We start from the raw sequence: 27,815 nt of genomic DNA on the forward strand, positions 1-27,815 counted from the left end.
GGTATATTTCGCCTCTTTTATATGAAATAGTTGGCGCAAATTATATAATATAAATCACACGCCTTTCAACGTGAGGAGAGTTGTGTAATCGCTATAGAAAATCGCAATTTCAATCAATTAGCAGCAAGAGAAACCAAGGTAATCAACTTCTGGAAAGGAAATATGCTCTTGACATCTTCCATCAACGTCTCCCATCGTTGTTTTTCCCCTCACCTTTTCTTTGAAAACCTAACAGGTAAAAAAAGTTATTTTCGAAAAGAAAACGAAAAGGTTTCTGACTAGATAAAAAAAGGGGGAGGGGGGTATTTAAAAAATAAAAATTAAAAAAAGGAGAAAAAAATCACAGAAGAAGTTCGTTCCTCAAATTTTTTACTGTTCCTTTTATTAATCTGAATTTGCAAATAACAAATTAAAGAAAACAACGGAAATCTTTTCCTGCTTAAAGGATTGATTGGACAGTATGTGCAATTAAATGTAAAGCACACTCCATTCAACGTGAGTTGTGCTGTGTAATTGATATAATATACACTCGTTACTTCTCTATTACAACCAATTTACAGCTCGATAAATCAGAGCAATCGAGATTCTTGAATGGTAATATATTTAGATTGTACTTGTGTTACCTTTTCTTATTTTCATCTTTTTCTTCCAATAATTAAGGTAGATCATAGGTCTATATTTCCTCAGATATAATTTTTATTACTTTGCCAAAATAAAGATTTTTCCATGCTTTTTCCAAAAATATAATAAAAAGAATGGGTTACCGTGCTATTTTTTGTAGCTACAGGTCGTACGAAATTGTCAAAATTTGCTTAGATTGCTCATGAAATAACATTAACGGCACCAATTTTCCTGCACCAGATGCACCAGATGCACATTTCGACAATACATGTCTCTTCAGTGATGCTCGTGGCCAAAATATTTGAAATCCAAAGCTTATATAAAAGATGAAACACATTTTTGTGCATGCAAAGAAATCTATGATATAGAATTTTGAAATAAAATATGAAAAGAAAGGTTTTGTAATATGCTTTCAGAAAATAAAAAGAAAAAATGGTGTCACCGAAATTTTTTCTTGCTACAAGTAAAGATTTAAAATTTCCCTATCAGTCCAGTATAAAATTTTAGCTAAAAGATTTATCAGCCCCAAGTTGAAAAAATGATTCTAAAAACACAAATATTTGGTATTTATTTAAACATTTTCAATAATGCAGTAAATCACCAAGTTTTCTTTCTATAAACAAAAAGAGTAACCTATAAGTTGCCAATCTGTCTCCAAATTTGCAGATTTAGGCAAAGATCAAGACCAATTGTGTTCTGCGATTGTACAATGTTCTGCAAATTTTAAAAGTATGACAAGTAAGACACTCAGAACTTTTGATCACCTATATAATAGATATACATTAGGATTATATTTCACGAACAGTTCATGAATAGCTAGCAGAGTACAAATGTATCAACTTGTACTATCTGTCTTTCGTCTTATGTAATTCTGTTGATCACAATTAAATGTTCTCCAAAAATGACCAGGGATGACGTTATGTGAACTGTATTGATCGCGGATCACCGAAATTCTTACTCAGACGCTTCTGAATGTCCTACCGCTAGTTTTATGTTAGACGTGAGCAGATGACGTTTGGCTACAGTTTCAACTTCAAATGTTAGAAATATTTTCTTATTGGCAGGTATTAAACTCCGCTTTTTGAAGCGGACGAATTGTGTCATTTTTTTAACGACCATTCGTTTGCTTGATCATATGATGTATTTTAGATGATGTGGAGACAACTTTCCATCCATGTCACAATTTGTAAAAAGAAAAACAAATTTGTGTCTTTTTTTGTTTTTGTTACTTGTTGTTGTACTTTATATCGATCTTATGAGTTTTTACTTTTTCAATTGATTTTTAAAATTTGTAATTATTTTGTGTTGTTACACCACTGTAACAGGTTAGGGTTAGGGTTGGGTTAGAGTGTTTGGCTCCTGCAAACATATTTCCACCATATTCTGTATGTGCTCGTCAAAAGTCAGGAGCGTGAAATGCATTCATGTTGTTTATGTCTGTGATTTAATTGTGTATAGCTTGCTATACAGTATGGGTTTGCTTATTTTTGAAGGCATCACGGAGAATTATAGTTGTTAACTCTCAGCGTCTTTTGCTCTCTGGTGAAAAATAATCCTATTTGCAATCATACAACATCGCCATAATTTTATTAATGTATGTATTCCATATTATCGTGGATAACACAACAAAACAGAAAGAACATATGTACATTGTAATAAGCTTTCCAGCGATACATGATATATAATTATGCATAAGATAGGTGGTGCATTCGAGTCTTTCACTAAGTCTCTTCTCGTTCTGAAAAGATGTCACTCCCCATATATGTTAAAACTAATACATTAGAATATTACAAATATTTGAGAAATGAAGCCAAATAACAGACTTATCGCACTCGAAGTCGCTGCAAGATTAAATTACATGTAGGTAAGTGATTTAGTCAGTTTTAAACTAGTCAAAACTTTTACTAAATTTTATCATCGGTATAAAGACATCATTCGTAAATATAGCTCAACATGCAGACTTTTTATACGTTCAGGTATTTCACATCCAATTTTTTATGGAAATATTCTCTATAAAGCACAAAGGTGTCAGTATTCACCTCAGAAACTTACAAAACCTTTAAATAGACTGATTAAGAAGGGATATAATTACGATACTGTTGTCAAGTCATTAAAGATTGCATATTTTGGCGTTAATATTGAGTCACTGATAAGGTCTTTGCGTCGGAACTAAAGACATTTATTCTAAAAACAGTTGTTGGCATGACACGGGTTATGTTCTTCTCATATATGTTATGATGGTATGATACTAAACCCCTAACGGGAAGGATTGTGCCTGATGTTCATATGATGAAATCATAATCTTTCAGTCAGTTTAATTGAAGTCTGGAGCTGGCATGTCAGTTAACTGCTAGTAGTCTGTTGTTATTTATGTATTATTGTCATTTTGTTTATTTTCTTTGGTTACATCTTTTGACATCAGACTCGGACTTCTCTTGAACTGAATTTTGATGTGCGTATTGTTATGCGTTTATTTTTCTACATTGGTTAGAGGTATAGGGGGAGGGTTGAGATCTCACAAACATGTTTAACCCCGCCGCATTTTTGCGCCTGTTCCAAGTCAGGAGCCTCTGGCCTTTGTTAGTCTTGTATTATTTTTATATTAGTTTCTTGTGTACAATTTGGAAATTAGTATGGCGTTCATTATCACTGAACTAGCATATATTTGTTTAGGGGCCAGCTGAAGGACGCCTCCGGGTGCGGGAATTTCTCACTACATTGAAGACCTGTTGGTGACCTTCTGCTGTTGTTTTTTATTTGGTCGGGTTGTTGTCTCTTTGACACATTCCCCATTTCCATTCTCAATTTTATTATCAAACAGCTGGAGAAATATGCTTTTTTGTTCAAACAAATAATAGTATGCATAAAAAATAAATCGTTTGGAATTCTATTATATTTAGTAGAGGGGGGAAACACAAGCATTTTTAATTTTTTGGTATTGTACACGATTGTAAATGCCTGCTTTGTTCCTGACGATGATGTACGTTTCATTCTTATCAATTGGCCATAGTTATGTTTTCTTACACGATTGTGGTTAGTTTTAATTCAATTGAAATGCTTATAGCTGTTTACAATTCAGACTCGACACAACATAGTGCTTGGTATAATGGAAACGGTATGCTGACCTCAGATCTTTTTGTGACTGTGTAGCAAAAGATTGCTGTCTTTTTGCATGATTTATGCCCTATATTTTCTTAATCTATGAAATGACAAATTAGAAAAAAAGGTCAAACGGAAATGATTTAACTTTAATACGTATGAAAAATAATCCAAATAACAAATAAAGCCGTTGATAAAAAAAGATTACATGAGGCTGTCAAAGTGATGGCTAACCGAATAGTTTCAAATGTATCTGTGTCTCGTTCTTTTTCAACTCACCACAAGGACCATAACTCCTAGACGGTAAATGTGACATACATCAATATTGAACTTGACCTCCATTTAGTCATCAGTAACTACATATTTAAAGGAGTAGGTTCAGTAAGACCCCTTTTTGGCCCCAAAATATAGCAGTTTTACAAAATTGTGAAAACGTAATCTTTAAGCTAGAATGTTTCTGCTACATAAATTTGGGCTGTTTTTGATAATACAATGCACAAATATCGAGAACTAGCATCATTAAGTCATGGTAAATTACTGAAATCTTCAAAATTTTAGCATTTTAGTTAAATTTTAGACGGTTTCCGTCTTAAATGAAAGTGGCCGCATTCGTGTTCATTCATAATATTGATATGAAAGTTGTATCTGATGATAATACATAATATATATAAAGGTTGAGGATGAACACGGATGCAGCCACTTTCATTTTTGACAAAAACCATCTTGAGAAGTGACGTATTTGATAGATTTTTCATACTTGGGCTTGAATCGGAGCGTTTTTAATGACTAAATCAGTTAAAAATCTATCACATAAACGAATCGAATCAATTGAAATAAACAATTAAGTGTTTAAAAATGGTATAAAATCTTTCGTTAAATGAACATGAAAATTGGGGCCAAATCGGTCATTACTGGAGCTACTCCTTTGAAAAGATTTGCTTGAACAGTGCATGAGTAAATGCACGGACATTGTTTGGCAACTGTCCGCTCGGCGTTCATCCCCAAAATAAAAAAATGACAAGAAGAGATACTTTTGCAGTATGACCCTATATTACCCATAACTAAAATATTGATTTACAGCTTTGCTCTCAGGAGAAAGTATTGACCCTAATATTAAAGAACAGAGTTGTTTGGCACAAATAGCAAAACACACGTTGAAGTCAATGTGAGAGAATAGACAATTATGATTAAAAGACATTAGTGGTGTTATTGTGATAATAGTATCAGTAATTGTATAGATTATAAACAAAGGTATTTAATATATACTATTATACTTAAAGGCTAATCTATCTGCTATACCATTGAATCCGTTAAAAATCTGCAAAATTCTGTAAAATGAAAAATAATTGCCGCATAGGATGTTACACCTTGTGAAAAAAGAATGTTTATAATTAATCAAGTGCAGAGGAACTAAACAAATCTGCATTTGAATTTATAATATAAAATTAAAATGATGTGGTATGATTGCCAATAAGACAACTTTTCGCCATAGACCAATGACTTATACGTAAGTAGCAATAGGTCACTGTATGGCTTCCAACACAATAATGTGCAAAATTCAATCCGCATAGCAAGCTTTAAAAGACCCCGTCAGGACAAATGATTGAAATGTAGAAGTACTAACGAACTGATTTTCGTACAAAACAATAAACGCATCACAAATTTGATATGCAGCAACAATCGACAACGATTGAATTACAGGCTTCCGACTTGAGACAGGCACATATACGTACAGACGGCGGGTTTTATCATGTAAGCGACTAACCATCCCTACCCTCTCCTTGGCCTGGGGTGTAACAGCACAATATAAGAAAAATATTCTAATTCCGGATTTTCCCTATACCTTATAGTGTTGAAACTTTGTAAAAACAATTTGATTGATAGCGTTGAAAAACTAAATGGAATTGTGGCTCAGACAACAAATCCATACCCACGAATTTGGATTTAAATGGTTGCTCCCTTATCTCTGTCAACACTGAGGTTGTGAGTTTGAATACCTCATTCGGCAGGTGCGTTTGAATCTAATCTTTCTGGAGTGGGATAGTCAGTTTTCCTACCGAAAGCTAGTTGTTCATTGCAGATCCCCGCTATCTACAACAAAAAATACTGATCGTCATGAAATAGTCAATAGTGCATGTAGTGGCGTTATCAGCAATCAATCAGCGTAAGGTATCTGGTTCTTTTCTGTATAATATAAGAAAAAAAATTCAATCTTGGTAACCGAATTCCTTATTTACGATATTATAAAATTGAACTTTGTGTTTAAGTATTGAAATAACGAGCAAAAAATGTTGCGGTTCACCTATTTATCTTATTGGTAAAAGAAAACCAATGTTTATCATTTTTGGGGTCCAACCGGCTTTGTGTCACAGCTTATATCGTATTTGAAAGTTAACAATTAAAAAAAAATAGGTGACATTGTACCTGTTCTAGAACTAGCGGAAGTGTCTTATCAATCAAATATTAATGGTAGTTTTTAGATGCTATAATTATCTAGTATACTGCAATTTAAGCACATGCGTTGATTTCAATGTGACTTTTGTATATATTATAAATAATAACAGTAGTTTATAGGCTATGATTCATTAATTATATTGTAAGGACTCAACGTATTATAAATTATGCTTAAGATCGATTTTTAAGCTCTGGTTTATATTACTTTACACATTTGCGTGTATTTCAATTATATTATTCTATAAAAGCATCAAATCACCAAAAAGTGGTACATATACTGCACGAGAAACATATCTGCTTTGTTAAAGGTGTTTGATATGATTATGTTCTTATTACAATATATATACTGTTCATTCATGAACAAAATGTGTGTATGGAAAATCTTTTAATGCGATTTCTTATTTTGAAATTAATAATCATGGCAATTGGAAAAAGGGGGAGGGGCTAATAACTTTCAGTGAAATGTTTTTTAAAAAGGGAAACAAATGTTATTAAAAAAATAATTAAAAAAATCTGCACATAACAGCTGTATATCTCATTGTAGGCGCTCAATTGAGGCTGAAATCCATAAAAGGTAACTTTCTTTCCTTTATAACATTGTATCATGCGACAACTCAACTATACTGGATCTGGTAGACAGACAACTAATTATGAATATGGATAATCAACAAATCTTCTTCTGTAAGGTCCCAGGTACGTTAGCTATGTATGATTTGCCAACCATTGATTCACTAAAGCAACAGCCTCCATCCAAACTTAAATGGAAATCGTCGGTAAAAATGGCTCTTCAAAAATATTGGACAATTTTTTTTCTGGAAGAAATATAATCTAAAACTACTTTGGAACACCTTGATATAACTCTCTTAAAAATTGTATCAGTACACCCTGTTTTGACCAGCTTATCGTCAACAATCTCAGATGTAAGAAAGGAGCGGTAACTAGAACATACCTCTTTGAGTCAAATAAACATAAATTTAGTGGTGGAAAAGAGTATTCCTTATGCAGATTGTGTGGAACATCTAATGAGGACATAACACACTTTTTACTTCTCTGTCCTGCATTACATCAGCAGCGAACAGCATTATTCTCTAATCTAAAGGCCTTAGTGATCTCTATATTATTGGCACGTCAGGATGGACTGAAAGATTTAAAAATCAAGTAGATATCGTTAAATTGATTATTGACAGTACGTTTATGTTTAAGCTTTTAAAATTTTGGAGGCAACTGCCATTAAAAAACAGGTGCTCATGGAAAAAAACCATTTGCGAAAACAAGTGTTTTCACACTAAGGATTCCAATCCCATAAAATATATCTTTTCCCCATTCGTTACACTTTTTCGTCGTGAAAAATAACATTTTACGTTAACGACACTAATACCTCCATTGTAACTGTATTGTATACCCTTGAAAAGACAAAACAGCGAAGGTATATTTATACGATAATTGTGTAGAACTATTAATGTATTGTGTGTTTCAAAATGAGTCTATTACAGAAAATGCTTACCCTTCCGGATCACCTGATTTCACTCCCTGTTTTTAGTGGAGTTCGTGTTGTTTCTTATTTCTTATTTATAATTGTTGATGTAAATGTCCCTTTGTTTTGTGAGCCTTTGTTTACTCCTTGGTTTTGATTGTTATTGTCTTGTGTTTTCATCTTTACGAGATTCGTAAAATTGAAACAACATTAAATAGCAAATTCTTTTGAAATTATCTTAAGGTTCTGGTCACTTGTTAAACGTAAAGGAATAGGAAGAGTGGCCTTGATATATTAAGAGCATACACATTTTCAAAATGGTAGCTGAGTGTGGGGGGGGGGGGGGGGGCAAAGCATATAAACAATTAGTTTTTTTGTTGCGTGAAATATGCCCAAAATGTGTACATGACTCCAACAAAACCATGATTCAACTTAACGCTACACTGTTCCTGTTGTATATTTGTTTTCGTCCTATTGTTGATGCGTTTTGTTCAGTTTAGTCCGTTACCCGGATTGGTTGTCTCTCAATCGATTTATGACTTTTGAACACCGATACACTACTGTTGCCTTTATCTAAAATAACAGATTAGAAGATGAACCACAACAAAATCAATAAATTTTATGGGAAATATATCATTTTAATACAAACAAACTGATCACCACACTTTAATGATACATTGTTACTTCCAATTTTCCCAATTTAAATGTCTCCATTCATAAATACTCCCATAGCTTGTATAGTCCTAAATTTAGAGCTTTGTTTGATATGAGTACACTTGGAAATCAAACAACATCTGCCTATTGAAAATAAGATAAACATATGATAGAGACACGCATTTTTTCTAATATTAATTAACATCTGTAATACTAGACAGTGTTGGAAAATTAAACGATGCATTTATTTATTTATTTCTGTTTTCTTGATTGAATTGACATTACAATGACAATGGTTAAAGTGTATAAGTGTAAAGAACCCACACATGTGACCTGTTAAGTTCTAATTTTCATCACATATGCCTGAATATTTTCTCTCGATCAACCTGATTTGCTGCTTTTAATTTGCGAAGTTTGTGCACATGCATATGTTTTCCTATTGATTTCAGTTTTCTATTTCTCCCATTACTTCAAATGTCCAGCATCGTTCGTCTGTTGAAAAAAAAAACATGTAGATAGATTTGCTTGTCTAAAGCATTCTGTTTATAAAATTATATTCACTAGTATTGCGTATAATGGGTAAGATTTCGTACAATGGCATGAAGTAAAATAACAGACGTCTTGCTAGTTTGATAATGTAATGAAAGCTAAGAAACGTCGCACGCTACTGGTGTTACTTTGGTGAAATCACGGACAAGACACATTCATCTTGTTAATTTTCAAACATAAACAATGATATTATAAAGTGTTGTATATCATTTTAAAGCTTTTAAACTCTTCTTTCAGATTATTGCGATGTTGTAAATTTACAAAATATTTTCATTAATTAAAACTCAATAAAACCTATCAACTATTGTGACGTTACAATCGAGCGGCGCGCTTTACTATACATGTAGTAAGCAGACTTTACAACATACTCGGGCCGCGCAAAAGATGAAATTAAAAATATTAAAAACTACAATATAAATAAATTGACACTTGAAAAATTACTGAAAACTCTGAAGTCTCTGAAAGGAGTTAATGTCTATATATGAAAACTTAGCTTGAATTAAATTTACAGTCATTGATTATGAATTATTTCCTTTTGTCCATTTCTTAAGTTTCTCTATGGCAACACTTTTCGCTTTACGGCTTAAGTTTCTAGAAGTAGAAGGATTGTTGAGGTCACAATTATTGTCTATAGTAAAGTCTCTATTTTCTGACACTTCGAGAGGATAAAGTTTTGTTATTGGACGTGAAGTGAGTCCATTTTTTGTCCGTATAACAGCAGATCTCGTTTTCCCGTCACCTCCAATGTTCAGTTGATCAATAACGGCTAGATTCCACTTTGTCCTCGGTGATTCTTCGTACACTTGTACTACGTCTCCAACTTTAATTGTTTTATTGTCCTTTCCGGTGTTTCGATGATATTCTCGAAGAGAGGTAAGATACTCGTGTTTCCATTTGCACCAAAACTGTTGAATAATTTGAGATTTCAATCGAGACAGTTTATTCACAGATTCATGAGTCATCTCAAGCGTCGAATGCTCAAAGTCTCTATTATCAGGGTATGGAAGTGTTGTGATCCGACGTCCGTAAAGTAAATGTGATGGCGTTAGCGGTTCATCTAAAGGATCTGACAATACGTAAGTTAGTGGACGGTCATTCATAATAGTTTCAACTTCAGTCACAATTGTCTTAAGAAGTTCTATATTGATAAGGGAACGTCCCAAAACCTTCTTAACACAATCTTTTGTAATCCCTATCAATCTTTCCCAAAAGCCACCGTACCACGGTGCGCGTTTTGGTATAAATGTCCATGTTGTACCATAGTTGTTCAACGTTTCTGTAAGTGACGCTGATCGTGTGAGATTCTCTATATGCTTAGCGGCTGCAATGTAGGTAGTAGCATTGTCGGATATCATCGTTTTCGGTAACGATTTTCTACTTACGAATCTTCTAAATGCTAGGATAAATGTTTCTTCTGTTAAATTGTCCACCACTTCTAAATGCACAGCGCGAGTGCTGGCACATGTAAATAAACATATGTAAGCCTTGCTTGTAGTTCCATCGTTGTTTTTCACTGTCAGAGCTCCCGTAAAATCAACTCCAGTTACTGTGAACGGCGGTGCTTCTCGTAGTCTGTCCTTCGGTAAAGGCGGCGGATCTGGGGCTGTATACGGTCGGCCTTTAACTTTTTACAGGTCACACATTTGCGTAAGATACTGTTTGCAACTTGTCGTATAGTCGGTATCCAATATGTCTGCCGGATTAGTGTGACGGTACTTGACAGTTCTGAGTGTAAATGTGAAATGTGAGCATCCATTATAACGAGTCTGGTTAATCTATCTTTTGCAGGTAGCAGTATAGGAAATTTAGTAGATTTATCCAATGGCGCGTTATGAATACGTCCTTCACAACGAATCAAGTTGTCCTTATCCAAATAAAGTTTCAGTTGTTTTACTAAGTTGTGTGTCTTTGTTTCACCATTTTGTAAGCTTAGCTTTACGTCCAAAAAGTGTCTTCGTTGTACTTCTTGTATCAAAGTATACGTTGCATTCTGTAATTCTTGCGTATTAAGATTTGCAGTACGTTTTTCTCTCGATCTACAGTTAAATATAAATCTTTCAACGTAGGCTATGACTCTCAAAAGTTTCTTGAAAGAATTAAACCTGTCAATGTCAAATATGGTATTTTCCTGCGTTACACTGTGTGTACTCAGTATTTGTGTCGTATCAACTGTAACTTCTTGTTGAGCACTTGCTGGCATAATTTGCGTTTCATCTATTTTCCATTCAGGCCATTTATTCTCGTTCGTTAACCAATCAGGGCCGTTCATCCATAGCATGTTGTCTCTAAACTTTTGAGTTGTTATTCCTCTTGATAGTAAATCGGCGGGATTGGATTCACTTGGACAGTATTTCCATGTAAACTTTTCAGTCAGTTCTTTGATTTCTTTCACTCTGTTAGCGACAAATTGTTTTAATGTCTTGTTCGAACTCAGCCAGCTCAAGACAATTTGGCTATCGCTCCATAATATTACACGATTAACATTAATATGAGACAAAATATGATATAAAAGTCGACTTCCAATTACTGCTGCCATTAGTTCTAGTCTTGGAATTGTTAGCTGTTTTAACGGTGCTACTCGATTTCTTGACATTAAGAGTGAACTTTTTCCTTCTGAAACTAGGTATGCACAAGCTCCGTAAGCTTTCATGCTAGCATCCATGAATACATGTATCACAGTGTCGCTGTTAGAATCCGAACAATTTGTAAAGTAGTGACGATGTATAACGGTCTTTGTTGCTTCATTAATATCTTTTCTGATGTCAATCCATTCTGTTCTCATATGATCAGGCAATGGCTCGTCCCATTTCATATTTTCACCCCAAAGTGTTTGCATAAATATTTTACCTCGTACGGTAACTGGACTGATGATCCCGAGTGGATCATAAATCTTGGACGATTCTCTAAGTACTTCGCGTTTCGTGATGAGGTCTATTTCCGTGTCTAGAATATTTTCAGCATACTTTAGCGTATCTTTATCTGTATTCCAACGCAAGCCTAATACTTTGACTACCTGTTCTGTGTCGATAACTTTTTCAGATTCTGCAAGTTGTTGTAATAGTTTGTTATTTGATGCCCATGCGCGTAAATTGAATCCACCATCTGTAAATAATTTGCGAACAACTTTGAAATATTGTGACAATTCATCTTCGGAATTAAAACTAGAAACAATATTATCTACGTATAAATCTCTCATTAAATTGTCAGTAAATTCTGTCTGGTGGTTGTTGATGTGTTTTGATAAAACAGCATTTAATATAAATGGTGAACAGGTGGCTCCAAATAATACAGATTTAAACCTATAAGTCGTGATACAACTGCTTGGGTCTGTTGGATTGCTTAACCAGAAAAATCTGGTGACGTCACGGTCTTCAATATCTAGTCCAACGTTGAGAAATGACTTTTCTATATCTGTACATACGGCGTATTTATTCATGCGGAATCTTAAAAGTATTGCGGTTACATTATTCAACTTCGGAGGTACGTTAAGTAGGCAATCATTTAAGCTGGCGGTGTCCGGTGTTTGTCTACAACTACAATCATACACGATCCTGATAGGTGTAGTGGCGGAATCTTTCTTCACTTCGTGATGCGGGATATAATGTAACTTGATATTTGGTTTAACTAAATCTTTCTCGACTTTCTCTATAAACCCTCGCTTTTCCTGTTCTTCGATGATTTCTCCATACTTTTGTAACAATTGCGGTTCTTTACTAAGACGTCTTATTACATTTTCGGTCATACGAAAGGCGACTGCTTTGTTTGACGGTAATGGCGGGTGGTTGGTTTTCCAAGGTAGCTTGGCGACATACTTGTTGTCAAGAAATGACACTGATGAGTTTTCATAAATCGTTTGAAATTCTTCTAGCTCTGTATTTGTGTTACTGTCTTCTATACCAAGGGACTCGATTTCCCAAAACTTTGTTAAATTACATTCCTCTGCTTTATGAGACACGATAACGTTCAATATTGAACTTCTGTTTGATTCTCTAATACTTGTCGTTGGTCCAGAAAGTAAATATCCTAATTTAGACTCGACGGCAGTCGGTCCATTACCTCTTATGATTTTATCTCCTACTATACTCCAATAATAATCTGCTCCAATAAGTAAATTAATATCAAACATGTCATCTTCGGTAATTGGGTGTGCTAATTTCAAGCCATGCAAATGTCTCATATTAACTACTGATTTCATGTGCGTTTGTATCGGTAATGCTATTTCAGGAATGATAAGTACCTCGAGCGGTATGTTTTCTACATCGTCAGTTTGTGAGTAAATCGTTGCCGATTGCATATGCCTAACTTGTCTGTTTTGCTCTCCGAATCCAGAAAGATGAACTATTTCGGTCCCGTTTATACCTAAATATAGTTTTCTGGCGAGTGATTCTGTGATGAATGATCTCTGTGCTCCTTCGTCTAGTAAAATATTAGCATCCGTTGACTGTGTTCCTGAGCTCACGCAAGCGACAGCGGTTTTCAATATAACATTTGATGTTTTATGTGGTGCTAGGGAGGAGTGTAATACGGTTTTACCATTATCTTCGTTTACTTGTTCATGTGATTCGTTCATACTGTTATTCTTGTTACATATACTTGTATGATGACGTTTGTTGCATTTTTTACACGTGCTAGTAGATTTGCATTCAGCTAATTTGTGACGACCGAGACAGTTAAAACATAGCCTCTCTCTCTTAATTACAGCTGTGCGTGCATCAACGGCTGTGATTTTTGTGCAATTAATGGCTATATGCCCATTTTCATGGCAAAACATGCAAGACTTAATGAAAGGTTTTTTATCCGAAACTGACTTTTCGGGTTTTCCGAATGTTGAGTTTGAACGTGACTTCATACTAGTTAAAAAAGTAGCGGTAGCGAGTGGTCTTTCTACTTTATTCGGTAATTTTCCGGCTTCCATAATTTTTAGTTCGTCGAGAAGCGCTTTGCGTAAATCATGTAGTGTCCAGTTTGTGGATCTGTGTTCTCGTGCTAAATGTTGACGTATCTCTGCGGGTAATTTATTCAGAATAACAGGAACTAGTAATGATCCGTACGTCTGTCTGTCCGAGTGACTCGAGACCTCTTACATAAGTTTCTGTCTTATCATAGTAACTACGGAGGCTAGTAATTGTATGAATTGGAGCCTGTAAATCAAGTAAGGCCTGCATGTAGGTTTGGACTATTTTATGAGTTTGCCCGTATCTTTCCTAGAGTAATGAAATTGCTTTGTCGTAATTTGTGTTTGTCATGGAAAATCCTGCTATAGTTTGTAACGCTTCGCTTTGTAGAAGGGACTTTAAGTAGTTGAATTTTTGTGCATCACTCAGTGTAGGGTTTGTATGGATCGCGGTTTCATAGGAGTCCCAAAACGATTGCCAGTCTAGTATATCTCCGGTAAATATAGGTAAGTTTAACTTTGGTAGCTTGTGATACTCGCTGTTTGCGCTAGACGATGCACGTGAATTTGAGCTATGCGTATATTGTTGGTTTGCAGATGTTGAAGGTTGACTAATAAATGTAGAGGGAACTGATTGTATAAAACTATCGGCATGAGGGTTCAAATTCGATGAAACTGGTTCATTTGCGGTAAACTCTGATTTTGAACTGACTTTACTAACTTTGTAATTTGCCGTAATTTATATTCTAAATTGAACATGTACTCATCTGATTCCAGTATTTCCACTGCTACATCTTCATCCGAAGTTTGCTCCAAGATCTTCTCATTGATATTTTCTAAAATTCTTTTCTTCTGTGTGACTGCTTCTAATAGCGTTGAAATTTCTTCTTTATCCGCTTCGGAACTTTGTTGAATGTCTTCGAATTTTCTCAGGAGTTTTGTAACTGCTCCTTTGTGTCCCGCTCGGACGGCTTTCATCTTCGCTTCCATTATTTCATCTATTCTCGGCACCAATATTGCGTATAGTGGGTAAGATTTTGTACAATGGCATGAAGTAAAATAACACACGTCTTGCTAGTTTGATAATGTAATGAAAGCTAAAGGAAGTACGTCAACTATTGTGACGTTACAATCGAGCGGCGCGCTTTACTATACATGTAGTAAGCAGACTTTACAACAACTAGGTTCTTAATAAACACTTGGAAAACGTTGAAAAGATTTAAATCTAAATGCAGGTGAAGGACACGTGTGATCACATTTTTTGACATTGAAGGGAAAATGTTTCTTCTATAAACTATTGCTTTTAGATAAGATTTTTTTGTGAACATATTTCATATCTACTTTTTCCTAAAAAAAAGAAGAAATGATTGAAAGAAAATTTGAAAGCACGATAGACCGAAAGGAATGTCTTCATGAAGAAGTATTATAGCATAGAAATAATGCAAACAATGAGGGTACGGGATACGAAACGCGGTGTAGAATACGAACACGATTAGCAAAACACGATCCATAGTACGCTTATTAGGTATGCTATGATCGTGAATAAATGAAATTGGTGACTGATTTCACATTTGAATTTCATGAACTCGTCAGAAGTTGTGAAATTCATCAGTTGTTGTCTATTTTTACTGTCAGGTTTTTCACATGTTGTATTTTTGCCACACACCTGGCTGTATGTTTTTTTTCATTCTAAGTAATTCATATTTTGCCATTTCGTGGCCTTATATTGCTTGATTTACGTTATTGGTTTTGTACATGGTCGAAGGCCGTACACAGTCCCATTGCTTTTTTTAGTCTTATATATGGTCTCTGATAGATATTTGTCTTTTTGGAAATCACCATCTGACTATTCATAATAAGATATACTTATGATAGAGACATGCGTTTTATCTGATATTAATTAACCTTTTTAATGCAGTATTAGAATATTGAACGGTGTATTTATTTATACATTTCTGTTTTGTTAATTGGAGTTGGACACCATAATGACAATGGTTTAAATTTATTAGTGTAAGAAATCCACACATGTGGCCTGTTAAGTTCTAATTTTCATCACGTTTGCCTGAATATTTTCACTGGGTCAAATTTAAACCTGATTTGAATTGTATGTTTGTGCACATGTTTTCCTTTTGATTTCTATTTCAATTTCTCCCAAAACTTCAATTGTCCAGCATATTTTGTCTATTATGGAATTAGAAAAAAATACATGTGCTACATGTACTAGGTAGGGTTTCTTGTCTTGAAAATTTCTGTTATGGCATTTTATTCACTAGGTTCTTAAGAAACACTTGGAAATAAAGTCGTCACAGATACCAGGATTAAAATTTTATATTTACACTAGACGCGCGTTTTAATTTTAATGTATGCCCATTTTGTTATTTCGGGGCCTTTTATTACCGAGTTTTGCGTTTTGCTCATAGTTGATCGCGGTACACAGTCCTACAGCTTTTAAAGTCATATATTTGGTCTCTGTTAAATACTCGTCTCTTTGGAAATCAAACAGTATCTGCCTATTCATAATAAGATACATCCTTAACATATGATAGAGACACGCATTTTGTTTAATATCAATTGACCTCTTAAATGCATTGTTGGAAAATTGAACGGTGCATTTATTTATTTATTTCTGTTTTCTTAATTGGTGTTAGGCATTAAATTGACAATGGTTAAACTGTAAAAGTGTTATGAACCCACGTATGTGACCTGTTAAGTTTTCATCACTCATGCCTGAATTTTGTCACCTGATTTGTTGCTTGTTATTTGTATCAGTTAACTATAGTTTTTGTACATGTTTCTTTATTGATTTTGGTGTTTGATTTCTCCAATAATAACAATCGTTCAGCATCTTTCGTCTGTTATATAATTAGAAACTCATGTAGGTAGATTTTCTTGTCTTAAACATTCTGGTTATGGAATTATATTCACTAGGTACCTACTTAACACAAGGAAAACGTTTAAAAGAATAAAACCAGACATAGAAGGCACGTGAACGACACACTTGTCAATTTGTTTACATATTGAAAGACAATTTTTTTTATATTCAAACTACTAGTATTGCTTTTCTGTAAAATGTATCGTTTTTAGGCATCATGGTAAAAGTACTTATAAATAATTAAAAATATATATGTAAAAGGGTGAAACTCCGAAAAAAACAAATATCTCACCAAGTATGAGTTATATATTAAGTATGATAAGATGATCACCATTTCAGAGCTAGATAGTAGTAGTTTCATTTGAAAAAAAATACTTTTATAAGCTTGATTCAGTAATTAAAATTAGATAAAGCCCAGCGTTACTTTCTTTTCCAAGGATTGTACATATAACATGTACCTTATATCATACTAGTGACACTCTTTCGCTCATTGCGTTGTGAGAGTGCATTATCAACATACGCTCTGTGCTTTACAGTACTTTTTATTTCCAGTCCATATTTTTTAGATTATAAAATATTAATAGCATTAACATCTACCAGGAGATTTACTGAAACATTTTCTAGTAAACAAATGATCAGGCTGAAGTGGCTTCTAGTGAAACTATATATTTGGTAAACATCGACAGATTCTGTAACCTAAATTGTATTATCTGCCGAGGTATGTCGAATGTACAAGAAGTTCTTTTACGTTAACTTTACAAACCAAATAATGATTATCAAGAAAACACTATGTGTTCATACGGGGCTGGTTCGTTTAATTTGAGTGTTATTTGATGAGTATTGCTGTTATTTGAATTTGATCCCAATGGTTTATGTAAATCAGCAGATTGCTTTGCTTAGGAAGATTTAACATATTATTAACCACAATGTATCAAAACAGCGGTGATAAAAAGACATACAAAATCTAAAATAGTATTTGCCGTGAATTCTGGTTTCAAAATTTATAGAAACACGTATTGCATCTTTTAATGTCTATTACACTCCTTACCTTTTGAATTAGTTAAAATTAATTGTGCAGATACAACTGAATGAAACAGTATCATATTGAATTTTGAGTGATACAATGCCATTATAATGACATAAGAACCAAAATCAATGACACCTGTCACGTTAGACAATTTCCACGAATTACAAGAATTTAAACAGATTTTTTTATGAAGTATCTTCCTTCAAAGTTGTTTTTAAATGAAATGGCTATAATTTGAAGAATAGATTACCTAAGCTTTATTTGACAACACTTCTAGGAAAATGCTCTTTAAATTCGTACTTTTTACTTTTAATTGTCACTGGTGAGTCTTTTGATTACGAAACTCTTGTCAAGAGTACAAATGATTAATCTTGGTAATTATTGCGAGTTTAGTTACCATACATAAATAAATTGTAGCTAAACAGAGTTACTTCGCTTTGTGTATGACATTGTAAATAAATATTGTTATTACTTTCAAAAAGGTAAACAAATATGTGTAAAAAAGTTAATTTTTTAAATCTTGCCATAAATGGTCAGCATCAACAAAAGACAAAAAGTTTGGCTGAGAATCTAATAAAAATATGAATTCTTAAGTACAAGTCATTTATAGAAGTCAAAGGACAAATTTGATAAGACTGTCATTAAAGTGAGAGGGTTAGCGCTATAGAACAAGGTTAAATCCACCATTTTCTACATTTGAAAATGCCTGTTCCAAGTCAGGAATATGACAGTTCTTGTCCATTCGTTTTTGAGGCGTTTTGTTATTTGCTTTTGCCATGTAATTATGGACTTTCCGAATTGTTTTTCCTCTAAGAACAGTATTTTTGTGATTTTATTTTTTTGCGCTGAGTGTATGTTTTTTTTGGGTTTTTTTTGTGTGTCAAATATCATTTACCTTTGTTTATATGTTTAGGAAGATGTAGTATGAGCTTTCTAGGCTAATAACTACACGATGACTTAATAATATGGTTCTAGGAAATTCAATTCGCAAAGAAGTTTTTACTTATCGCTTGTTCATATTCAAAGAAACTGACGCGGCTGTCCTACACACGGTGTACACATCTGTGCGAGAAATACAATAGGTTTATCGAGGAGGCCAAATAAATGCTTTAATTACTGTATGTTGCTACTATTTAATGTAGAAGGCATTCAATGGGTATCAATAACTCATTGCCAATGGACTGGCTTGTATTGGGAAAAGTGGAATTTCCAGGTTAGAAAAAAATTATCTTCCTATCAACTGTTAGTGTTACCTGATAAGCTAGCAAATTTCACATGTACCAGTGTAGTAGTTTAAATTTAGGAACGGCAGATTAATTAGTGTTGATATTTGAACATCCGTAATATGCATAAAACATTTGCCGTTGAAGGGTCGATGAAAGTTTATTATAATCAATGATAATTGATCTATTAATCAATCAATCATGCTTATAGAAAAAAAGTCGCTGTATACTTGTTTCCAGTTCTTCGCCTCAACAGAGCAATTAATAAAACTGTTCCAATTTTATCAAATAATTGAAATGTATTGTATTAACCAATTCTACATCAAACGAAGGACACAGTGAAACATTTGTACGTCTCTATTCTGAAAATTACTAAAGAATTATTCAAATGTGTAAATTCCAGAAACAACAAGAACCACTAACTACGCTTTTGCTGGAAACGTGAATATTAATGTGCAGAAGGATTAAAATAAATAATTTCCTTTAGAAATTAGTTTTGTGGTTATATTAAACTATTTTCACTTTTATCTTAATCTCTGACTTACAATTGATACAAGACAAAACACTTAAGAAATTTGTTTGACATTGCACTTTATTCATTGCTGTTGGTATCATACTCAAATTGAAAGAACGTTGCGAAACAAATTATGATATACCACATGTACATGAGTTAATTTGCCCCTCAAAAAAAGACGCAAAGCAGTCTTTTGTTTCATCTGGATTATTTTTGTCGTAGTAATGTTATCCATTTACACACGAGACACCTCTTTATAAATGTATACTTAGATAACATTATGTTTACAATACGAAACTTAGGTGTCGGGTACATTCCATATCCTGTTATTTTTCATAATCATGTAAATGAGATAGTAGTCCATAAGTGCAGTTGCATAAGCCAGCTAGTTTAGAATTATTCTAGTCCATTGTTATATAGGATTTACATTAACGAATTGTCAAAACATAAATTATTTGTTAGTGAGTTTTTGTTCTGAAGGTTCCACTATTTCCTGTCTTTTTACTCTTAATTTTTTAAAGTAGGCATATGTTGCATAATGTGCTTCTTCTTGCATGCTGCCCTGCTGCGAAAATTATTTTAGTGAATACGCGTTTTACAATTAGTTCTGGCATTTTCTTTAAATGGGCCACACGATTTGGATATAATCAAATACCCTGTTGATATATTTATTTGTACTACAACGGCGATGTCCGTATCTTCGAACCACCTCACATTCTTGCGTAGATGAGAATCTAATTGTTAAATGCAGCCATCTGAAATTCTTTTTTGACTTTTGAAGTGCTGTCTGTTGGTTTTTGGTTGCTTCCTTGATATATTTTCTTTGTTTTGCATGTACAGTTTAATATTTCATAGCATATCTTTTCTCTCTATTTCACATTTATAATTATAGCATACCTTTTTTTCTCTAGATCTCTTTTACATTTTTTATAGTTAATACAAACCTTAAGACCTCCAGTTTAAACTCATCTTCATAATTTCATTTTGAAAAGAGTTCGATAATGTTTTTTCTCAATTTGTCGTGTCCTTATTTTGAGGGGTGTTTTGCACACCTCCTTATTTGTATAAAATGCTTTTTTATACATATATATATATATCGACAGAAGGAAAATATCTGTAGTTGATCGCAATGTTCAAATGATGATTGACGATAACTAGACTTTTAATTCAAGTCTCAAGTAGTATTCAATTGGTACGACGGGGAATAATTGTTTTTTGTTAAAGTTTAAACACTTTTTATCATTTTGGGTTATTTCATTGCTGAATTTTCTATTTTCATGGGTTTGCTCATTGTTAAAGGCTGTACACAGTTCCATAGGTTTTATTGTCCTATCATTTGGTTTGTGTTGGAAACTTGTCTCTTCGGAAATCACTAAACAACATCTGTCTATTCACAATAAGAGATGCATATGATAGAGACACGCATTTGGTCTAGAATTAATTAACATTTTTAATGCAGTGTTGGAGAATTAAATGATGCATTTATCTATTTATAATTGCTGTTTTCCTAATCGGAGTTTGGCATTATAATGACAATGGTTGAAGTGTATAAGTGTAATGAATACACGCATGTGACCTGTAAAACTTCTTATTTTCATCACATATGCTGAATATATTTTTACTCGATGAAATCTTATTTGTTGCTTGTAATTTGTATAGTATTTGCACTATTGATTTCCGTTTTCTATTCTCTTATAACTTGAATTGCTCAGCATCTTTCGTCTATCATAGAATTAAAAAAAAAAAAAAAAGGTAGATCTTCTTGTCTTAAACATTCTAGCAATTTAGGTAGATTTTCTTGTCTTATACAATCTGGTTATTGAATTATATTTTCTAGGTGCTTCAAAAACACTAGTTAAACGTTGAAAAGAATTAAATCAGAAGGAACGTGAAAGACACGTCAGTCCACATCTTCAAGCATTAAAAAGGAAAAAAAATCTTATACAAACTATAATTTGGTTTCCAGTAATTCTTTTCGTAAACATAACTCTTATTTACTTTTTCAACCAAAAAAGCCCAACAAATAATAAAAATAAAACAAAAGATTAAAAATACGATAGACTAGGAGAAATGTCTACATGAAAAAGTATAACACAAGAGAGTTAATTGGTGCACGTACGAATTTTTTTGCGGAAATTTGGAGGTTCTAGGTGTAAATAAAGTGCAAAATACTAAACAATCTGTATATTGAGTTGACTTTAGTCCTCAGTTGCCAGAACTAGTCCATTCCAATTTATTAAAATAATGCTAAAAATATAACTTAACTGTGCAGTTGATGACATCGAATATCTAATGAGTGCAGTTGATGAAATGGAGTATCATCTAATTCAATTTAAAGACTTGATTTTGAAACTCGTGACTATCAACATTCATTGTTATAAATATTTGGCATCTTCCTCTCCTCATAAAAAAAAATAATAAAAGAAATGTATTGATTTCAATTACCAAATCTTTAATTTTCATATATCGTAGAGAATAACAATGTAGATCCGCAGAAACTCATTTAACAATCTCAAACCCATGTCATATAATAGTAGAAATAATGCAAACAATCAGGGTTCGTGACTGGAAACACTTTGTGGACTATGTGGAACGCATCTATCCCATCGAACTAGAGATAAAGGGTACTACAGATACAGTTAAGTCGGCTTCATATATTGACTTACATCTAGAATTTGACAATGAGGGTCGGTTGAAAACAAAACTTTACGATAAAAGAGATGATTTCAGCTTTTCAAATGTGAACTTTCAATTTCTAAGTAGCAACATTCCAGCAGCACCTGCATCCGGGGTATATATCTCCCAATTGATACGATATTTCCGTGATTGCATTTTCTATCATGATTTTTTCTTGATAGAAAGTTCCAAATGGTGAAGTTGAAATCATCCCTTCATAAATTTTACGGACGCCATCACGAGTTGGTTGACCGTTATGGGATAACCGTTTCACAAATGATATCGGATATGTTACGTCGTAACTACAATCCCCTTCCCTTTAATGAATGAGACCTACCGAATTAGACTACTTTCCGGATTTGTTATCACATAAGCAACACGACGGGTGCCACATGTAGCGCAGGATCTGTTTACCCTTCCGGAGCACCTAAGATCACCCCTAGTTTTTGGTGGGTTCGTGTTGTTTATTCTGTAGTTTTCTATGTGGTGTCATGTTTACTACTGGATTTACACTATTGGTTTTACACATTGTTGAAGGCCGTTCACAGTCACATAGCTTTTATTGTCCTACATTTGCTCTCTGTTAGATACTTGTCTTTTTTGGAAACCAAACAACACCTGCCTATTTATTATAAGAGAAACATATGATAGAGGCACGCATTTTGTCTAGTACTTTGTATTAAGTAATCACTTAAATGCAGTATTAAAAATTGAACAGTGCATTGATTTATTTATCTCTGTTTTCGTAATAGGAGTTGACATAATAATGACAAATGTTAAAATATAAAGATGTAATGAACTCGCACATGTGACCTGTAAAGTTCTAATTTTCATCACATATGCCTAAATGTCAGACTTGCATTTTTGCTTGTATTTTGTACCAGTAGAATATAGTTTTTGCATATTTATTGATTTTGGTGTTTGATTTCTTCAATAATAAGAATCGTACAGCATCTTTCGTCTGTTATATAATTATAAACTCATGTAGATAGATTTTCTTGTCTTAAGCTTCCTGGTTATGGAATTATATTCTCTGGGTACTTAATTAACACAAGGAAAACGTTTAAAAGAATAAAACCTGACATAGAGGGCACGTGAACGACACACTTGTCAATTTGTTTAAATATTGAAGGACATATTTTTTATATTCAAACTACTAGTATTGCTTTTCGGTAATATGTATCGTTAGGAGGCATCATGGTGAAAGTACTTATAAATAATTAAAAGTCTATATGTAAAAGATGAAACTCTGAAAGAAAAAAACAAATATCTCACGAAATAACTTCAATGTGTGAAATGTTCATAATTATGTTTGACTTATATACTAGTATTGAGTATGGTAAGAGGATCACCCTTTTAGAGCTAGATAGAAGAAGATTCATTTGAAAAAATACCAATTAAATACTAGCTTTGTAAATTTGATTTTACAGACAATTCCCATTGTTTAGGCTAAAAAGAAATTCCAACCATGTATCTTCCAAATATATCTCATCAGTTTTAAATACAGAAATGTAGTTTAGGAGTATGACAGGAATTGCCTCTTAATTAAAAATCTAAATACTATCATTGCTAAAGAATTTCATCAGTCTGGATTTTAATCATGACCTCAACTTACTCATTTTGATTTCACATGATTTCACATGACTAGCCGGTAAATAGTCGCCATGCTCATCATTAAACCATTGCCATTGTATAAATTGTTTCTTTTTGTTTGTAAAACACGTGCAGATGATATAAGAAAATTTTAATTAAGTTATAATACTTAATAAATTAAATGGTGAAAACCAAAATAAAGTCTTTTAAACTTTATCCCGAATTCATGAAAACAGTTTTATGATCACTGTCCTTGTTTAAGAGCTTACGTTTACTGTCAAGATATCTATAACCTATAACAACCTTTTGTTAATTGTTTCCTATAGTCTGAATATTTGCCCAAAAGACAATAAACAAACAAAAAATTATAAAACGAAACATGTAATATGATTGCTAGTCTCTACAGGAGACCAAATGACATACAAATTAACAACTATGGGTCACCCTATGACCTTCATTAATGAGCAAAATTTTAATGGTTGTCACTTTCTGTATCTGTTCTTTAAAACCGTGCAGTTTTGTTTAATCGATCGAGGTTTTAATATATCTTTCCGAATTGTTCATAATATACTTGACTAAGGGATCAAAATTAGAAAAAGCATTTGCGTTACTCTTTTTCCGAGGTTTGAACATAAAACGTGTACGTTATGTCGTATAAGTGACACTTTTTTTTCGCTCATCACGTTGTCAGAGTGCATTATCAACATAAACGACTTCTTTGTATTGCTCTGTGCTTTATAGTGCTTTACAGTGAACTATTTGTGTGGTAAACTAAAGTTAAATAACATTTACAGAAGTTTCTTTCACATATCCAGTTGAACGTGTTGTAACATGGTGCGTCGAACCAAGTATCTGTGTGACCGAAGTGCGCTGCACAATCCTCATTACCACCATGGTTACCAGGTTCTCCGCTGTTCCATGATGTAAATTTTGCCTTTTCCTGATCATATGACCACCGGAAGTTTCCCTCGTGAAGATCGGTCAGACCAATCCAGTAATTGGCTCCTTAAAAGTTCAAGTACAAAGATCAAACTATAGTTGATCATGATATCTATATGTGAATGCGTTTGAATTGAAGTGAATTTCCTTGAAGCGCCAGTTAACTACTAACGCTAAAATAAAGCATCGCCATATCAAAACTAATTTGAGTTTTATTTGTTTACGCGAAAAGAAGTTCGAAAAAAAATTGTGATTAGAAATCGTTAGAAAGTTTAAGAAAGCAATATTTGAGAAAAACTGCAACTATAAAGAAATTTGTTTTACAGTATTATAAACAGAAATTAATTATATAAATAATCAAAAATGCAATAAACCTGGTTTTGTGTGATTTTGTACAACAAAGAGATCGGTTTATTGATAAAAGGATGCGTGATAATACGTCACTGTTTATCCATCCACATGAAAAAAAATTGATACCAATCTAATGTAATGCTACTACACATGGTTTTAACATATCCATAACATTATGAATTATGATACTAGTTAAATAGAAGCTGCATACCTTTTAGGAGCACTCAATTTCAACGCGGTACTTGTCCTTTTCTTCTTACTCAACCGCAAGTTTTCCGTGAATCAATTGTTCTCTGAACAGTTTTTAAATGACCATTGATTTGTCTGCTTTGGCATACTTTATGTATTGCCTCTTGATATTTTCTACTTAAACGTTACTTTCATGTTTATTTTATATTTTATATCATGTTGCTTGATAACAGACCTTGCAATAAAAGTTGAAACTATCTTTTTTATATTGTATGAAGACTCACCCTTACTAAACTGTGTTTTTAACCATACATTTTCTGATGAGTCGTCAATTTTGACAAGATATCCACTGATTTGACGACATTTTTTCTGCAATAAAACAAAGATTGTTATTAAGCCAACACAGCCTCTCTCATTTCTTTGAAGAAAAATCATAAAAAATACGATTATTCAATTATAAAACATAAATTTAGAAAATTAAGACGTAGATCTTCAAATAGGACATGTTGCGCACAGAGTATAGCACGCAAATGACTAAAATACTAGAATATATCCAGATACGCCATTGAAAGTTTACTGTACAACCACATATCAAATTATCACATGCTTTACTTCGTGCATTTATTTCATTTTCCTGAATTATTTATAACTCATACTCAAGACACACAACAGACCATGCTGGTGCACGTTCGGTCTCATGTCTTCTCTCGTGTACATAAAGACTGCACTAGTTTCTTCGTCTGTTAGTATATATAATTCTGTCGTGAAGCATTTATCAAGCCACACATGCTACATATAATAAACTAGCATCCTCTTACATTAACGTTTCACCAACTTCCAATAGATAATCCTACCGAGCAATTAAACTTTATTCTTTCCTACTGCAAAATGAATATGTCATGTTGATAATTATCAAAGGTACCAAGCTTATAATTTATAACACTAATTATGTATCACATGAACAAAACCATTACAATACCTCTGCGATGAACCAAGTTTCAACATCTCCTCCAAGATGATAACAATGATCTTTGTACGTTTTCCATTCTTTCTCTGTCAAATGTTAAACAAAATAATATACTCACACTGTTTTCTTGTTTTTGTACTTCAATTTGTTATGCATATCCAACTATATACTTGAATCATAATGTTTGAGGTAAACTACTTGTAACTGCAAATAACCATTGATGTCGTACTTTGACCTATAATGCTTTTCTTTTACAAATTGTACTCATACCACATCTTCTTATATCTTTTTACCACGTTTTCAAGTTTTACGAATTTCATTTTAAAAACTCAAAGCAGCGTAGGGAAGCTTATACATTAGAAATAACATATAGATACGAATTTACTCCCAAGGTCATATCAACGATCTACATGAATTTGATTATAATTTTTCTTTAAAAAAAAATTGGGGGGGGGGGCATGAATTTGAAAAAAATAAAGATTGTTTTTATAATTGTAAATCTAAAAAATGCTATTTAATTTGAAAATAAGATTTGTTTGTACTTAGATAAAAATGCACAAAAACTAAATGTAAAGGATAAGCAAATATATTTTGTTTTATATATATGTCATTCTTTTTTGTTTTGACCTTGATGACGCAAATTCTTGTTTATAGAACAATATATTAATTTGTCCTGTTATTGTTCAGAAATTAACGATTGCACATAAGTAAGCACATTACAAAAACTAATTGATTGAGTACCAAATAGTGGCCAGTCTCAATTCGGATTTCAGAAGAGTTCTGTCTCTAAAAGGAGTGTCTTAATCCAGAAGAATAGATTTCTGATTTTCGAAACCGGCCATTGGTCTCTAAGTGACCAAACATTTTTTCCATATAAGTTTTTTTTATATAATAATTTTAATTATCATATAAACAAATTAATAGATATAGGAAGATGTGGTGTGAGTGCCAATGAGACAACTCTCCATCCAAGTAACAATTTAAAAAGTAAACCATTATAGGTTAAAGAACGGCCTCTACCGAACAACAAGCTATAAAGGGCCCCAAAATTACTAGTGTAAAACCATTCAAACGGGAAAACCAACGGTCTAAACATGTTTGTGACGAACTGAATAAAACAAACTCACATACATTCATATACATATATGTATATGTATTTATCAATTGTGGCAGGAATATACTATAGTGACAAATCTAAATACAAGTTTCAACATATTAATATACCACAAAACGTTCAACCATCGGTCCCATGTCCTCAGTTCTATTGACTTTTTTTTAAAAAGGAACCCAAACATTGTACCTGTTGAAAATTTGATGGATATACTGTAAGCATATTCTTACAAGAATTTGAAAATAATTTTGTTCTAAAGCATACCAGAGAGACGAATTATTCGCTATTCATGCATTTATACAGTTATAGGATTTCGATTTAGAGTAAATATATTTGTTTAAATTTTTCTGAATTTGACGTAATTTTATAAATGTACTTACTCTCTAGTTCCTTTTCCAGACCATCCAATGTCTTTTTGGTTTTTTCAATTATCTTCTTAGATTTGTCTGATAGACACGGCAGAGACCCAACTTGTACTACCGTTAGACTATGAATAACAACGTAGTAAATGCAGACATTTTCAATTTTCTAGAATAAGAAATTGAAACGTCTACAGTTTCTTGATCATTTGAGGAAAGCTTCAATCAACATGTTCATTAAATCAGTTA

The 27,815-nt window shown here is 33.0% G+C and overlaps 2 protein-coding genes and 1 long non-coding RNA gene across 3 annotated transcripts; all 3 read right to left on the reverse strand.

Annotated features, from left to right (window-relative positions):
• Window positions 1-9,369: 9,369 nt before the first annotated feature.
• LOC134726343 (uncharacterized) lies at window positions 9,370-10,206 on the reverse strand. The gene has a single exon (XM_063590742.1). The coding sequence runs from the start codon at window positions 10,204-10,206 to the stop codon at window positions 9,370-9,372; it is 837 nt and encodes a 278-aa protein (XP_063446812.1).
• A 188-nt stretch (window positions 10,207-10,394) lies between these two features.
• On the reverse strand, window positions 10,395-13,421 carry LOC134726345 (uncharacterized). Its single transcript, XM_063590743.1, has one exon. The coding sequence runs from the start codon at window positions 13,419-13,421 to the stop codon at window positions 10,395-10,397; it is 3,027 nt and encodes a 1,008-aa protein (XP_063446813.1).
• A 12,687-nt stretch (window positions 13,422-26,108) lies between these two features.
• Window positions 26,109-27,731, reverse strand: LOC134726963 (uncharacterized). The gene is made up of 2 exons (XR_010108685.1): window positions 27,588-27,731; window positions 26,109-26,182 (listed from the first exon to the last, which is right to left on the reverse strand). It is a non-coding gene; the product is annotated as an uncharacterized LOC134726963 (long non-coding RNA).
• Window positions 27,732-27,815: the final 84 nt, after the last annotated feature.

This window comes from Mytilus trossulus, chromosome 7 (assembly GCF_036588685.1).
Source record: "Mytilus trossulus isolate FHL-02 chromosome 7, PNRI_Mtr1.1.1.hap1, whole genome shotgun sequence".
Classification (NCBI taxonomy): Eukaryota; Metazoa; Mollusca; class Bivalvia; order Mytilida; family Mytilidae; genus Mytilus; species Mytilus trossulus.